Source organism: Mustelus asterias, chromosome 5 (assembly GCF_964213995.1).
Source record: "Mustelus asterias chromosome 5, sMusAst1.hap1.1, whole genome shotgun sequence".
NCBI classification, from domain to species: domain Eukaryota; kingdom Metazoa; phylum Chordata; class Chondrichthyes; order Carcharhiniformes; family Triakidae; genus Mustelus; species Mustelus asterias.
This window is the reverse complement of record NC_135805.1, coordinates 34379571-34396075: the sequence shown is the minus strand read 5'-3', so window position 1 is coordinate 34396075 and position 16505 is coordinate 34379571. Positions and strand designations below refer to the sequence as shown.

The 16505-nt window shown below is 46.3% G+C and overlaps 1 protein-coding gene across 2 annotated transcripts in view; it reads right to left on the bottom strand.

The window, feature by feature from the left end:
* Positions 1–16505, bottom strand: part of rtn4ip1 (reticulon 4 interacting protein 1) — a 60331-nt gene that overhangs the window by 25248 nt on the left and 18578 nt on the right. For both annotated transcript variants that reach the window (XM_078212413.1, XM_078212412.1), the window contains exons 5-8: positions 12822–12870; positions 8199–8335; positions 5152–5335; positions 2801–2893 (exon numbers count right to left, since the gene is read on the bottom strand). In XM_078212413.1, the coding sequence (XP_078068539.1) occupies positions 2801–2893; positions 5152–5335; positions 8199–8335; positions 12822–12870 (463 nt within the window). The remainder of the gene's footprint in view (positions 1–2800; positions 2894–5151; positions 5336–8198; positions 8336–12821; positions 12871–16505) is intronic.

The following is a 16505-nucleotide window of genomic DNA, read 5'->3' as shown; positions in this document are numbered from 1 at the left end:
TTCTATCTATGTCTCGCTGCAACTTCTGACATCCCTCCAAACTATCCACAACACCACCTACCTTGGTGTCGTCAGCAAACTTACCAACCCATCCCTCCACTTCCTCATCCAGGTCATTTATGAAAATGACAAACAGCAAGGGTCCCAGAACAGATCCCTGGGGCACTCCACTGGTCACTGACCTCCATGCAGAGAAAGACCCCTCCACAGCCACTCTCTGCCTTCTGCAGGCAAGCCAGTTCTGGATCCACAAGGCAACAGCCCCTTGGATCCCATGCCCTCTCACTTTCTCAAGAAGTCTTGCATGGGGGACCTTATCGAACGCTTTGCTGAAGTCCATATAGACCACATCCACCGCTCTTCCTTCGTCAATGTGCTTGGTCACATTTTCAAAGAACTCAACCAGGCTCGTAAGGCACGACCTGCCCCTGACAAAGCCGTGCTGACTACTTTTGATCATACTAAACTTCTCTAGATGATCATAAATCCTGTCTCTCAGGATCCTCTCCATCAACTTACCAACCACTGAGGTTAGACTCACCGGTCGGTAATTTCCCGGGCTGTCCCTGTTCCCTTTCTTGAATATAGGGACCACATCCGCAATCCTCCAATCCTCCGGAACCTCTCCCGTCTCCATCGACGATGCAAAGATCATCGCCAAAGGCTCCGCAATCTCCTCCCTCGCCTCCCACAGTAACCTGGGGTACATCCCATCCGGTCCCGGCGACTTACCAACCTTGATGCCATTCAATAGTTCCAACACATCCTCTTTCTTTATGTCCACATGCTCGATCCTTTCTGTCCTCCGCAATCCAGCAGTACAACCACCCAGATCCCTTTCCACCGTGAATACCGAGGTAAAGTATTCATTAAGCACCTCCGCCATTTCTAACGGTTCCGCACAAACTTTTCCCCCTTCACCTTTTAAGGGTCCTATGCCTTCACATCTCATCCTTTTACTCTTGACATATTTGTAGAAAGCCTTGGGATTCTCCTTAATCTTACCCGCCAAGGTCTTCTCATGACCCCTTCTCGCTCTCCTAATTTCCTTCTTAAGCTCCTTCCTACATCGCGTATACTCCTCTAAATCCTTAACACCTCCTAGCTCTCTGAACCTTCTGTACGCCTCTCTTTTCTTATTTACCAGGTTCATCACAACCTTCGTGCACCACGGTTCCCGTACCCTACCAACACCCCCCTGTCTCATCGGAACGTTGTCATGCAGAGCTCCAGACAAACATTCCTTGAAAATCCTCCACTTTCCTTCGGTACTTTTCCCCAAGAATGCCTCCTTCCAATTTACCCGTCTAATTTCCTCCCTGATGACACTGTATTTCCCTTTACTCCAGAGAAACACTTTCCTAGCCTGCCTGACCCTATCTCTTTCCAATGCTATCGTGAAGGAGATAGAATTATGATCGCTATCCCCAAGATGTTCACCCACCGAGAGATCCTCCACCTGTCCAGGTTCATTAGCCAGCACCAGATCAAGAACAGCCTCTCCTCTAGTAGGCTTCTCCAAAGTATCCACATCCTTCTGGTAGTGTGATGACCAGAATTGTGCACAATATTCGAAATTAGGCCTAACTAAGGTTCTGTACAGCTGAAGCATGACCCGTCAATTTTTATACTCAATGCCCCAACTGAAGGCAAGCATGCCGTATGCCTTCCTGACTACCTTATCCACCTCTGTTGCCACTTTCAGTGATCGGTGGACATGTACGCCTCGATCTCTCTGCCTGTCAATACTCCTAAGGGTTCTACCATTTATCCTGTAATTCTAAATGCATTGGACCTTCCAAAATGCATTATCTCACACTTGTCCGGATTAAACTCCATCTGCCATTTTTCCGCCCAAGTCTCCAACCGGTCTATATCTTGCTGTATCCTCTGACAATCCTCTTCACTATCCACAACTCCACCAATTTTTGTGTCGTCTGCGAACTTACTAAGCAGAGCAGCTATATTTTCCTCCAAATCATTTATAGTTACTACGAACAGCAAAGGACCCAGAACTGATTCAGAACTGTGGAACACCGCTGCTCTTTAACATTTGACATTTAGCAAAATTGATCAGATTTAGGCAGAAGCCCCCAAAATTAGATTATTTTTGTAAATGCGTAGTTTATACAGTTTAATGTGGAAGTTGCTACCACAGGGAGGAGGTGAGGCAATAATTATTGATGCATTTCAGGGGAAGCTAGATAAGTACACAAAGTAAAAAAGGAATAAGAACCCAAGAAATAGAAGCAGGAGTCGGCCATCTTCAAGCCTGCCCCGCCAATCAATATCTATTCCGGCTTCAGCTCCTTTTCTATGCCATTTCCCCATAGCCCTGAATTCCACAATCTATCAAATAGTTATCCACCTTCACTTCAAATACTACTAATGATCCAGCCTCCACTGCCCTTTTGGAGCAGAGAATTCCAGAGATTCACCACCCTCTGCGAGAAGAGATTTCTACGTACCTCAGATTTAAGTGACCAGCCCTTTATCTTGTAGCTATGGTCCCCTTGTTCGAGACTCTCCCAGTAGTGAAACATCCCACCATCCACCCTGTCAAGCCCCCTCAGGATCTTATATGTTTGAATAAGGTCAAATAGAACGATATATTGATAAGTCTAGCTGAAATAGAGTAGGGAGGAAACTTGTGTGGAGCATTAACCCGATGGGCCGAATAGCCAGTTACTATGGTGCAAGTTCAATATGAAAGAATAGCTTTAAAGACTCATCTTGAAAATTTCCCTTGTCAGAACAGTTTTACATAAAATAATTATTTTTCCCCGTCATTCAAACTGACCTTTCCGTCATCCACAAGTTCCGTTATTTCATCCAGAGTTGGACCACTTGGGGCAAATATGGCCCAGCGATAGTGAATGCCCTGACTCAGATGCTGCAATGATAAAGACAGAAAGGGCAAAGAGCGCCTGATTATCTCATGAATGTTTCCTGAATATAGAGTATCTCAAAATCTATTAGGATCACAATCACCCTAAAGTATTGTTTACTATATTCGGGAGAAAATAATTTTTTTCTCCAACTGATTACCTTAAAATAAATTAACAGAGTGCAGTGGTTCTTATAAGTTCATACGATTTAGGAGCAGAATTAGGCCATTCGGCCCATCGAGTCTGCTCTGCCATTCGATCATGGCTGATATGCTCCTCATCCCCATTTTCCTGCCTTCCCCCCATAACCCTTCAACCCATTACCAATTAAAAATCTGTCTAACTCCTCCTTAAATTTACTCTCTGCCCCAGCATCCACCACACTTTGGGGCAGCGAATTCCACAGATTCACAACCCTTTGGGAGAAGTAGTTTCTCCTCAACTCTGTTTTCAATTTGCTACCCCTTATCCTAAGACTATGACCTCTCGTCCTAGAATGCCCCACAAGAGGAAGCATCCGCTCCACGTCTACTTTATCCATACCTTTTATCATCTTGTGTACCTCAATTTGATCTCCCCTCATTCTTCTAAATTCCAGAGAGTATGGGCCTAAACTGTTCAATCTCTCTTCATACGACAAACCCCTCATCTCTGAAATAAATCTAGTGAACCTCCTCTGAACTGCTTCCAAAGCCACCTCCATGAAAAACAGAACAAACAACGGGTGAACAGACTTCTAGTTTAACCGGGACCTAACTTCACATCTCCCCGTAACTTGTGAGTTATTTCAGTAAAGGACACACTATAAAGATTTTTCTAAAATTCCTTGTTGGCTATTAGCTTAGGGGTCAAAACAAAGGGGTGGCATGGACAAGTTGGGCCAAAGGGCCTGTTTCCATGCTGTAAACCTCTATGATTCTATTCAGCTGGCTGTAAAAAGTTGCTTGGCTTTAATTTTTCACTGTCCTTCAATTCATCTTTCAAAATCAAGAGTTTGTTGTGCCACAGGGTCACAGACTCTCAAAATACATTTGGAACTATAGAACATCCTGAAAGGGCAAGGACATGTTGGGCAGTAATGCCCTAGTATTGGAAGACCAGCAAGTAAACATCCAATTTTATATTCCCTTCCAAAGATCTGTATAGGTGATCAGGACAGTGTTTTTAATTCCCCTTATATTTCACTGTTTAAATTTTCATTATATGCACATACAGGCCTCTCTCTAGATACCGGGGTCCGAAGGATAGGTGGCATTCAGCTGCAAGTTTGCCTCGTCTCTTCAAGGCCACTCTTAGGTAATTCCAGTGGGGAGCTGGACTATATGACCTTATCCTGAGGTTAGTCACAGGTACACTGGAAGCAGCGGAAGTTATACATAGAAATTAGAAGCAGGAGGAGGCCATTTGGCCCTTCAAGCCTGCTCCGCCATTCATTTTGATCATGGCTGATCATCAAATTCAATATCCTGATTCCCCTCTTCCCTCCATATCCCTTGAGCCCTTAGAGCTATATCTAATTTCCTCTTGAAATCACACAACATTTTGCTCTCAACTACTTTCTGTGGTAGTGAATTCCACACATTCCCCACTCTCTGGGTGAAGAAAGTTCTCCTCACCTCAGTCTGAAAAGATTTACCCCTGATCCTCTTTGTTAGATAAACTGCTGCTTGAAGATAGTCCAGACTATCACAAAATCATCAAATTCACTGGGAAATGACAGGATGACTGGTCTCCACTCTTTTAGAATCATCGAATCCCCACAGTGCAGGAGGAGGCCATTCGACCCATCGAGTCTGCACTGATCACAATCCCACCCAGGCCCTATTACTGTAACCCCTGCTAATACCCCTGACATTAGGGTCAATTTAGCATGGCCAATCCACCTAACCCGCATATCTTTGGACTGTGGGAGGAAACCGGAGCACCCGGAGGAAACTCACGCAGGCGTGGGGAGAATGTGCAAACTCCACACAGACAGCGACCTGAGGCCGGAAGTGAACCCGGGTCCCCGGTGCTGTAAGGCAGCAGTGCTAACCACTGTGCCACTGTGCCGCCCTTAATTCCTTAAGAATTGCTTGGCTGCAATTAGCTGCTGTTCAAAACAAAGTGTAAAAGCCGCAAAATGTTTTAATTTTCCATTAGATTAAAAAATAGACAGACCATGCATTTATATAGCACCTTTCTTAATCTCAAGAAGTCCCAAAGTGCTTTACAACCAAAAAGGTCTCCAGGGAGAGATTTAAAGCTTCTGAAATAACGTTACCTTCAGGACTTTGCTGCCCAAGGTGATCCCTGACTTAACTATTCCACTAGCAACTCCGAGACTATCAGCGTTGATCATGAATGGCGTCACTAACGTAACGTACGTCGCTCCTGACCAGGGCTTCAGTAGGTTCAAGGCCCAGGCTTCATTCCGTCCACCCACATTATCCAAGATAAAATCAAACCTGCGCAAAAAGATAAATGAATATTACATCGATAGTGGAGCACATCTACACATTCCCAGTGATCTGCCTTAGATATCAAACTTGGCTTTGGGAGACAGGCATTATTAAAGGCACCCCATAATATCGTAGGACTTGGCTTTATGTCTTCAACTGAAGTTACCAGATTCAGCAACATGGACGCTGATGTGAAAGGCTAGAAAGTCCCCTGAAAGGGAAGAGGGAAACAACAGTGGACGACTCTTGCAGCATCTAGCTGTTGACAACAGACGCCGGAGTGTGGCGACTGGGAGATTTTCACAGTAACTTCATTGCAGTGTTAATGTAAGCCTACTCGTGACACTAATAAATAAACAATGGAATGGGTCAGGCTGCACACCAGGATCATTCTAGTGTTGGGATAAATACATTGACTTGTAAGTGAATCCACTTTCAATAATTCCCTTCTGCCTCACCCTTCCATAATAAGCAGTTATGCACTGTGGCAGCCGTGTGTGGCATCTACAAGATGTACTGCAGAAACTCACCAACGTTCCTTAAGCAGCATCTTCCAAACTCACAACCACTACTATGTGCAAGGGCCAGGGCAGCAGACACTATGGAATACCACCACCTGGAGGTTCCCCTCCAAGCTACTCATCATCCTAACTCGGAAATATGTCACAGTTCCTCCACGGGGTAAAAATCGTGGAATTCCCTCCCTAACAATACTGTGGGTGTACTTACTGTAAATGGGCTGCAGCAGTTCAAGAACGCAGCTCACCACCACTTTCTCAAAGGCAATTAAGAACTGGTAATGAATGTGGGCCGAGCCAACGGGTCCACATCCCTTAAACAAATAAAAAACTCAACTATGTACAGTACTAGTCACCCTATTATGGAAAGGATATTATTGAACTAGAAAGAGTGCAGAAAAGATTTACTCGGATGCTACCAGGACTTGATTGTTTGAGTTATAAGATTTTTTACACAGAGGGTGGTGGGTGCCTGGGACTCGTTGCCGGGGAGGTAGTGGAAACGGATACGGTAGTGACTTTTAAGGGGAATCTTGACAAATACATGAAAAGGATGGGAATAGAGGGATATGGTCCCCGGAAGGGTAGGGGTTTTAGTTAAGTCAGGCAGCATGGTCGGTGCAGGCTTGGAGGGCCAAAGGGCCTGTTCCTGTGCTGTAATTTTCTTTGAGAGGCTGGATAAACTGGGACTTTTTTCTCTGGCGCAGAGGAGGGTTAGGGGCGATCTTATAGAGGTCTATAAAATAATGAGGGGCACAGATAAGGTAGATAGTCAATATCTTTTCCCAAAGGTTAGGGAGTCTATAACCAGAGGGCATAGGTTTAAGGTGAGAGAAGAGATACACAATAGTGTCCAGAGGGGCAATTTTTTCAGAGGGTGGTGAGTGTCTGGAACAAGCTACCAGAGGTAGTAGTAGAGGCGGGTACAATTTTTGTCTTTTAAAAAGCATTTAGATAGGTAAGATGGGTACAGAGGGATATGGGCCAAACGCGGACAATTGGGACTAGCTTAGTGGTTTAACAAAAAGGGGCGGCATGGACAAGTTGGGCCGAAGGGCCTATTTCCGTGCTGTATGCTTCTATGACTAACAAAGCTGGAATCAGCCGCAAAATATGTGCCAAATGATGGCAAAATGCAAAAGAACTCTTCTCACTTAGGGCCAGATGTTCACAATAGAAGCCTCTTGCACAAGCTGGAGGCCACTCACAGAGAAAACAGTGGAAAACAGTGGGTGGGGTGGAGTACAAACACAGATGTTCCAAATGAGCCTCCCAATGCAAACGTTATCCTGACTCTGGCAGAATGACTGTGATTGGCTCTGACAGCATGAGAAAAGGCAATGGCACCATTTCAAAAACAGCTTTTTTATTTTGATTAATTTGCATTGGATGAACAAGCTTAAAAAAAACCAACCTGAACGAAAACCGAAGTTGTAGCCCAGCATTATTAGCATGAGCACTGTACAAGGAGGGTGATGTCACCCCCTCAGTCCTCTGCCATTCCCCATTCATTACTAAACTCTGTATTTCAAGAGGGCAATGATACAGCAACATTAATCCCCTTCCCGGATTCCAATCTGTGCACTCACTTCCTTCCTGCAACTTCATTCTGCACAAACTGATGACTTGAACACGTCAGGATCAGCTTTGGGGCATTCTGCTCCTGGTACAGGGTGGTGCCTGATGAGATCATGGATTAGAGAGTCAACTTTAGACATCCACAGAGCCAACAAACGCACGTCATTCATTGGGATTTGTACCCAATTCTCTGATTCACGCCGCTACTGGGCAAGGCTCCCATGTCACAGAATCATACCGTGCAGAAGAGGCCCTTCAGCCCATCAAGTCTGCCCCAACACAAGATAAACACCTGACCTCCCACCGAATCCCATTTACCAGCACTTGGCCCATAGTCTTCAATGTTATGATGTGCCAAGTGCTCATCCAGGTACTTTTTAAAGAATGTGAGGCAACTCACCTCTACCACCCTCCCAGGTAGCACATTCCAGACCGTCACCACCCTCTGGGTAAAATAATTTTTCCTCACATCCCCCCTAAGCCTCCTCTCCCTCACTTTGAACCCATGTCCCCACGTGACTGACCCTTCAACTAAGGGCAACAGCTGCTTTTCATCCACTCTGTCCATGTCTCTCATAATCTTGTACACCTCGATCAGGTCGCTCCTCAGTCTTCTCTGCTCCAACGAAAACAACCCAAGCTATTCAACCTCTCTTCATAAATTAAATGTTCCATCCCAGGGAGCATCCTGGTGAATCTCCTCTGCACCCCCTCCAGTGCAATGTCTCTAAAGATTTTACCACCATCTCTTTTACAGCGAAAAAAAGACTTACATTTCCAGATCCTTCAGTTGTTTCTCCAAGCTCGGAGCTTTATAATTAATCACGAGATCCGCACCCAAATCTTTCAAGAATGAGAAGGCATTCTCAGAACAGGTGGCGGTCACATGGGCTCCCCAGCCTTTCAAAAGCTAAGGACAAAAAACCCAGAGGTGAGGAGAAAATATTTTAACCTAATACAGCGAAAGTTACAAAGACAGATCTAGAGATGTGAGTCAGCAAATATTTGGTATGATCTGATACTATAATATTTCATATCAAGACCCAGTGACAATCGATCATTAGAATTAAATCTGGCACAGACCTTAAATTGGGGAATTTAAAGCAATGTAATGGTTAACCGCCCAACTACTCAAACATGTGCGGGTTAGGTTGATTGGCCGTGCTAAATTGACCCGTGTCCGGAGGATTAGCAGGGGAAATATGCGGGGTTACGGGAATAGGGCCTGGGTGGGATTGGGGTCGGTACAGATTCGATGGGCTGAATGGCCTCCTTCTGCACTGTAGGGATTCTACGATTCTATGACATCTAGCAATTAAAGACAAGTTATCTGTTGAACCTCTTCTTAGTTGTAAGGGCCTTGCCTATTGCGGAGCTCAGCCATGCAGCTCAGGAAGTCCAATCCCCACTCTAGGATCAGCTACCTGATGCCTGGGGGTACATCTACACCCCTAGGCTAGAAGATGGGAGAATCCAGGTAGTCCTGTAGGAAATGCCGGTTGATGGGCACCAAATTCCAGCCTTGGGTGACTGTCCGTGTGGAGTTTGCATGTTCTCCCCGTGTCTGCGTGGGTTTCCTCCGGGTGCTCCAGTTTCCACCCATGCTCCAAACATGTGCAGGTTAGGTGAATGGGCCATGTTAAATTGTCCCTTAGTGTCAGGGGGATTAGTAGGATAAATATATGGGGTAACAGGGATTGGGCCTGGGTAGGATTGTTGTCAGTGCAGGCTTGATGGGCCAAATGGCCTCCTTCTTCACTGTAGAGATGCTATGAATAAGGACTCAATCGGCATCTGTTGGCAGGTCCCAAGGATCAGAAATCCTGCACACACTCACTGGGCTAGTGAGCCAGGAATGGTGACTTGGGTAAAGCATCAAGGGTGACTGATTGCTGTTTGACCACGCTGGCAAAACGGCGTGGGGAGAACGAACAAACAAACTTTCATTTGTACAGCACCTGTCACATCCTCTGGATGCCCCAAGCACTTCACAGATAAATAATTACTTTTGACGTGCAGTCACTGTTGCAATATAGGCAAACAACTTGTGTACAAGATGCCACGTACAGATAGTCAGATAGTGTGTAATTGGTGTTGTTGGGTGAAAGATAAAACAAAATTGGCCAAGTCAGAAAGCTCCCTGGCCCTCTGATTAGTGTATTATGCCCAGCGGAATTAGTTTGACATGACATTGGGTTCATGAAAAGTCAGAACTCAGGCAATCCCCTCAGCGTGAGCTTAGACTTGTGCTAACACTGAACCAAGGCCAATAGTAGATAGAGAGCTTTGTGTCTCTCTGAAAGAAGTGCTCATTTTTACCTACGTTAGCCGCATTACCAAGAATCCACAGTCACCCAGCCTTCAAATTTATTTTCCAAAATTGCACTGAGACCTTCTGTGGACATAAAGCGTCCGTGACGCACATCCAAATTATTGCATGGAGCAAAAGTTAGTTGGTTTGCTCCGCAAATACATTTAGTAATTTAACTGAACCACAGCTGAGCCATTTGGAAATTGCTCGTGTGCATACCTAAGTTGGTCAGAGCCAGTTACAAGGCCCTGCAGTTGATAGAATAAAAGATTATGTACAATTTTCTATTGAATTACCGTTCATTTTTGGAAAAATTAGGTTGAGGTATCGCAGCAAAAGAGTTGTCACTACTTGGATTTGTGGGGGGAGGGGGGAAGTATCTATGTTTTATCTCTGATCTAACCGAATGTGTGAACTGAGTATTTAACAATCACAAATTGTCTGATGAAAGGAGCCCTTTCCAATTGTCCTTTATCTCAAAGGATTCCTCTATCCATCAGTCTAATGCTACTTCTTTACATGAATCACAGATAGCAGAAATAAGATGATGTTCATTGGAAAAGACGCAATGCCTACACACATTCTGTTTGAGAGGACAGGCCCCTGCAGATTAATATATGCAGCTTCCAACAAGTGTAAGCAACAAAAGTGTGGGGGAAACTGTTCTCAATGACAATGCTTCAACCAGAGGCAACGTTCCTTTTTTCAAATTAAAACAAAAGCTTTGCGGGTGCGGGGGGAGGGGGGGGCGTGAAAACTGTTCCCCATGACAATGGCCAAATTTCTCCAACCTCACCCGCGGCTTGCATTCTCCGATCGCGCTGCAGTGGATGGAGTTTTGGCAGAACGCCAGGAGCGAACAAGATTGGAGAATTTCAGCCAATGCCCTTGCCAACCAATCAGTCAGTACCCATTTCTCAAGCAGTGTAAATTGCTGCTCCCTTTGAAATTTGGCACTCATTGAGTCTGTCCTGATGAGTACAAGACTACAAGCTTCGGCAGTTTGTCCTTTTCTTCAGCAATACTCAAGTTCTGTACTACCAAGCAACAAAATACTTGAAATGGAAAGAAACTGCAGTTATGGAAGAAGGGCAATGGGAGTGGTACAGATTGAATAACTTTACCAAAGAGCCTGCATGGGCGTGAGGTGCTAAATGGCCTCTTCCTATGCTGCATCATTCAATGACTCCAACTTGGGTTGGTGGGGGGAGGAGGGGGTGAGGGGGAAATTATCTCCCCGGGTGCATACAGTAACAAAAATGGATTCCAAGCCAATGGAGATATTAAAAAGCATGATGAAAAGATTAGTCCGAGACATGGAGAATTTTCAAGGGGTCTTAATATGGAATAGATGGAGAGGGAATTCTAGAGTTTAGGGCCTAAATGTTGAATGCACAGCTCTCAAGTGCGATTGAGATGGCAATGCACAAGAAATGTCAAAATATGTCAGCCTGCACGACCCCTCTCTTTTTGCAGTTTTTAATCATTCAAATTAGGAATAATGTTTTAAGTCGGAGAAAAGAATAATGCTTTCTGGCTCTCCGTGGGCAAAGTCAGAGAATTTTGGCCATTAACTTTTTAATAGGAGTGGGAGGAAGAGGAAAGACTTTAGATCTGATCCAGGGGTAAAACAGAATTGTCCCACAGAGTCTGTAATTTAACATTTTACATAGAACATAGAACATTACAGCGCAGTACAGGCCCTTTGGCCCTTGATGTTGCGCCGACCAGTGAAACCAATCTAAAGCCCATCTAACCTACACTATTCCAATATCACCCATATGTTTATCCAATGACCATTTAAATGCCCTTAATGTTGGCGAGTCCACTACTGCTGCAGGCAGGGCATTCCACGCCCTTACTACTCTCCGAGTGAAGAACCTACCTTTAACATCTGTCCTATATCTATCACCCCTCAATTTAAAGCTATGTCCCCTCGTGCTAATCCCGCCTTCCTGCACCCGGCCTATAGCCCTGTCGCTTACAGCACCCAATGTGCAGATTCAGGTACTTTTTCAAGGAGTTTTGTGTCTCTGCCTCCACCACCAACCATAGCAGCGACTCCCTCTCTCTCTCCCTGTCCCCTCTCTCTCCCTGCACCCCCCCGCCCTCCTCACTCTCCCTGCTCCCCCCCACCCTCCCTCTCTCCCTGCTCCCCTCTCTCTCCCTGCCCCCCTCTCTTTTTCTGCCCTCCCTCTGTCTTCCCAGTTCCCTCTCTCTTCCCTGCCTCACTCTCTCTTTGCTGCCTCACTCTCTCTTTTTCTGCCCTCCCTCTCTCTTTCTTGCCCTCCCTCTGTCTCCATGCCCCTCTCTGTCTCCCTCCTTCTCTCTCTCTTTCTTGCCCTCCCTCTATCTCCATGCCCCTCTCTGGCTCCCTCCTTCTCTCTCTTTTCCTGCCCTCTCTCTCTCTCTGCCCCCCCCCCCACCCACCCTTCTCTCTCTCCCTGTGCCCCTCTCTTTTTCTGCCCTCACTCTCTCTTTCCTATTCGCTCTCTCTTTCCTGCCCTCCCTCTCTCTCCATGCCCCTCTCTCTCTCTTCCTGCCCTCCTCTCTCTCTCTGCCCCCCCCCTGGCCTTCTCTCTCTCCCTGACCCCCCCGTCTCTCTGCCCCCTCTCTCCCTGCCCCCTCTCCCAGCACCCCCTCTCTCTCTCTCTGCCTCCCCTCTCTCTCCATGCCCCCCTCTATACCCCACTCGCTGAGACATCACCCCACACGCACAAAACAAGGATGTCCTGGATAGAGTGGACGTGGAGAGGATGTTTCCACGAGTAGGAAAAACTAGAACCAGAGGGCACAACCTCAGGCTAAAGGGATGATCCTTTAAAACTGAGATGAGGAGGAATTTCTTCAGCCAGAGAGTGGTGAATCTGTGGAACTCTTTGCCACAGAAGGCTGTGGAGGCCAGGTCATTGAGTGTCTTTAAGACAGAGATAGATAGGTTCTTGATTAATAAGGGGGTTTTAGTAAAACAACCTTAATTGTTTTACAAAAGCATGATTTCACGGTCACTTTGTTGTGTCAAAAAGTGGCAAGGCGCTTCAGAAGAGCATTATATCATTTAAGAGCAGACACAAATTCATTTTACCTGAATAGCAAAGGTACCGATTCCTCCAGATCCCCCAAGGATCAGAACCCTACAAACAAGAAGTGATGAAAGCCAATCATTTCTGCTTCCTATAATTAAAGTCCTCAAATATTAGTGCACTTAACAAAAAAATTACTGAGTTTGGGAAAATGTTAATGGTTAGCTCGGTGAAGTGGATTCATTCAGTTATTGAATGCTCTTATTCATTTTTATTCATTCACGCAATGTCCAAAGATATGTCGGCCAGGTGGATTAGCCATGGTAAATGCACAGGGTTATGGGGATAGGGCGGAGGGGATGGGCCTGGGTAAGCTGATCTTTCAGAGAGTCTTCCTGCATTGTAGGGATCCTATGGATTCTGTGTGCTGGGCTTCCTCATCATTGGGGATGGGGATAGTGTTGGAGCCTCAACCTCCTGTTAATTGTTTTATTGTCCACCACCATTTATGACTGGATGTGGCAGGACTGCAGAGCTCAGATCTGATCCATTGGTTGTAGAATTGCTTAGTTCTGTCTATTACTTGCAGCTTATGTTGTTTTGCCCACACGTTGTCCTTTGTTGTAGCTTCACCAGGTTGACACCTCATTTTTAAGTATGCCTCGAGCTGCTCCTGGCATAGCCTCCTCTGCTCTTCATCAAACCTGGGTTGATAACCTACCCTGTGGTAATGGTAGAATGGGGGACTTGCCATGAAATGAGTTTACACTTGGAGCACAATTCTGCTGCTGCTGATGGCCCACAGCACCTCATGATAACCCAGTCTTGAGTTGCTGGATCTGACTGAAGTCTATTCCATGGTGGAAATGCCACACAACATGATGGAGGGTATCCTCAAGGTGAAGACAAGACTTTGTCTCCACAAGAACTGTGTGGTGGTCACTCCTACCAATACATTCATGGACAGATGCAACTGCAGCAGGCAGGTTGATGAGGATGAGGTCGAGTATGTTTTTCCCTCTTGTTGATTCCCTCACCACCTGCCGCAGACCCAGTCTAGCAGCTGTGTCCTTCAGGACCCGGCCAGCTTGGTCTGTAATTGTGCTGCTGAGCTGGTCAGAGGCTAGAAATTCTGCAGACAGTAACTGATCTCCTGGCTCCCCAAACCATGTCCGCCATCTACAAGGCATAAGTTAGGAGTGAGATGGAATACTCTTCATTTGCTTGGATCCAACAACACTTAAGAAGCTTGACACCATCCAGGACAAAGCAGCCCACTCGATTGGCATCCCAGCCACAAACATTTACTCCCTCCACCACAGATGCATGGTAGCAGCAGTGTACACCATCTACACAATGCATTGCAGCAACTAACCAAGGCTCCTCAGGCAGCACCTTCCAAATCCATGGCAACTACCATCTAGAAAGACAAAGTCAGCAGATACATGGGAACAACACCACCCGCAAATTTCCCAAATAGGAAACATCTCACTGTTTCTTCACTGTCACTGGGTCAAAATCCTGAAATTCCCTCCCTAACAGCACCATGGATATACCTACACCATATAGACTGCAATGGTTCAAGGAGGCACCTTCTCAAGAGCTATTAGGGATGGGCAATAAATGCTGGCCTTGTCAGCAACACTCACATCCCTTAAAAGGATTTTTTTTAAACTCTTGATGATGGACCCTGATGTCCCCCACCCAGAGTACATTCTCTGTCCTTGCCACCCTCAATGCTTCCTCCAAGTAGTGTTCAACATGGAGGAGTACTGATTCATCAACTGAGCGGGGGATGGTAGGAGGCCATCGGGAAGAGATTTCCGTGCCCATGTTTGACCTGGTGCCATAATGATGCATGCGTGGGTTTCCTCCAGGTGTTCCGGTTTCCTCCCACACTCCAAAGATGTGCGGGTTAGGTTGATTGGCCTTGCTAAATTGACCTCAGTGTCAAGGGATTCACAGGTTAAATGTGTGGGATCACGGGAATAGGGCCTGGGTGGGATTGTGGACGGTGCTGACTCGATGGGCCGAATAGCCTCCTTCTGTACTGTAGATTCTATGATTCTATTCGACTTTTGAATTGAAATTTCACCATCTGCTGTGGTGGGATTTGAACCTGGGTCACCAAAGCATTAGCCTGGCTATGCCACTACCTCTTGCTATTGGGTGTGCAAGTCCAAAGATCCTGGGTGTGCAAGTCCAAAGATCCTTGAAGATGACGTCACAGGTAGAGAAGGTAGTGAATAAGGCATATGGCATGCTTGCCTTTATAGGACGGGGCATAGAGTATAAAAGTTGGGGTCTGATGTTGCAGATGTATAGAACGTTGGTTCGGCCGCATTTGGAATACTGTGCCCAGTTCTGGTCGCCACACTACCAGAAGGACGTGGAGGCTTTAGAGAGAGTGCAGAGAAGGTTTACCAGGATGTTGCCTGGTATGGAAGGGCTTAGTTATGAGGAGAGATTGGGTGAACTGGGGTTGTTCTCACTGGAAAGACGGAGGATGAGGGGTGACCTAATAGAGGTGTATGAAATTATGAAAGGCATAGATAGGGTGAACGGTGGGAAACTTTTTCCCAGATCGGTGGTGACGTTCACGAGGGGTCATAGGTTCAAGGTGAGAGGTTTAACACGGATATCAGAAGGACGTATTTTACACAAGAGGGTGGTGGGGGCCTGGAATGCGCTGCCGGGCAAGGTGGTGGAGGTGGACACACTGGGAACGTTTAAGACTTATCTAGACAGCCATATGCACGGAGTGGGAATGGAGGGATACAAAAGAATGGTCTAGTTTGGACCAGGGAGCGGCGCGGGCTTGGAGGGCCGTAGGGCCTGTTCCTGTGCTGTATTGTTCTTTGTTCTAGGGGGAATCACAGTCCTTGAAGAATACCATCACCAACCATTTCAAATTATAATATATAATAATGACATAATTATAGTTCTGAATTCTGACAATCGAGACTAAATGCTCCCTGTGTGAAGCTGGTGATGCGATGGTGTCACATTCACTTTTTTGGATGAGCAACAACAGCCCTTAGCCTGGATTAGCGAGAGAAAATTTAGAATTTAGCACTGCAGGTGACAAAATTCTGAAAGGGTTTGATAGGGTGGAGGCGGAGAGATTATTCCCATTGGTCGGGGAATCTAAAACACAGTCTCAGGATAAGAGGGCGATCATCATCATAGAATCCCTACATTGCAGAAGGTGGCCATTCGGCCCATCGAGTCTGCACCGACTCTCCGACAGAGCGTCTTACCCAGATCCACTGCCCCCCCCCCCCACTCCACCGGGAGCTGTGAGGCAGCAGTGCTAACCACTGCGCCACCATGCTGCCCCCTTTAGAATCAAGATGAGGAGAAATTTCTTCATTCAAAGGGTTGTGAATTTTTGGAATTCCCTACCCTAGAGGCTTGTGGATGCTCCATCATTAATAGACGTAAGGCTGGGACAGACAGATTTTTGGTATCTCAGGGAATTAAGGAATATGGGGAGCGGGGGGGGGTGGGGGAGGGGGTGGAATTGAAGCCCAAGATCAGCCATGATCATATTGAGTGGCGGAGCGAGGTCGCCAGACCATGTGGTCTATTCCTGTGGTCTGTTCACTCCACTCACGTAAAGAGTACAGGAGTGGAGTTGGTTGGATAAATCTTTCCAAGAGAAGTTTCGAGTACAAGAGCAGGGATGTGTTGTTGCAATCTATACAGGGCCTTGGTGAGGCCACACCTTGAGTATTGTGTGCAGT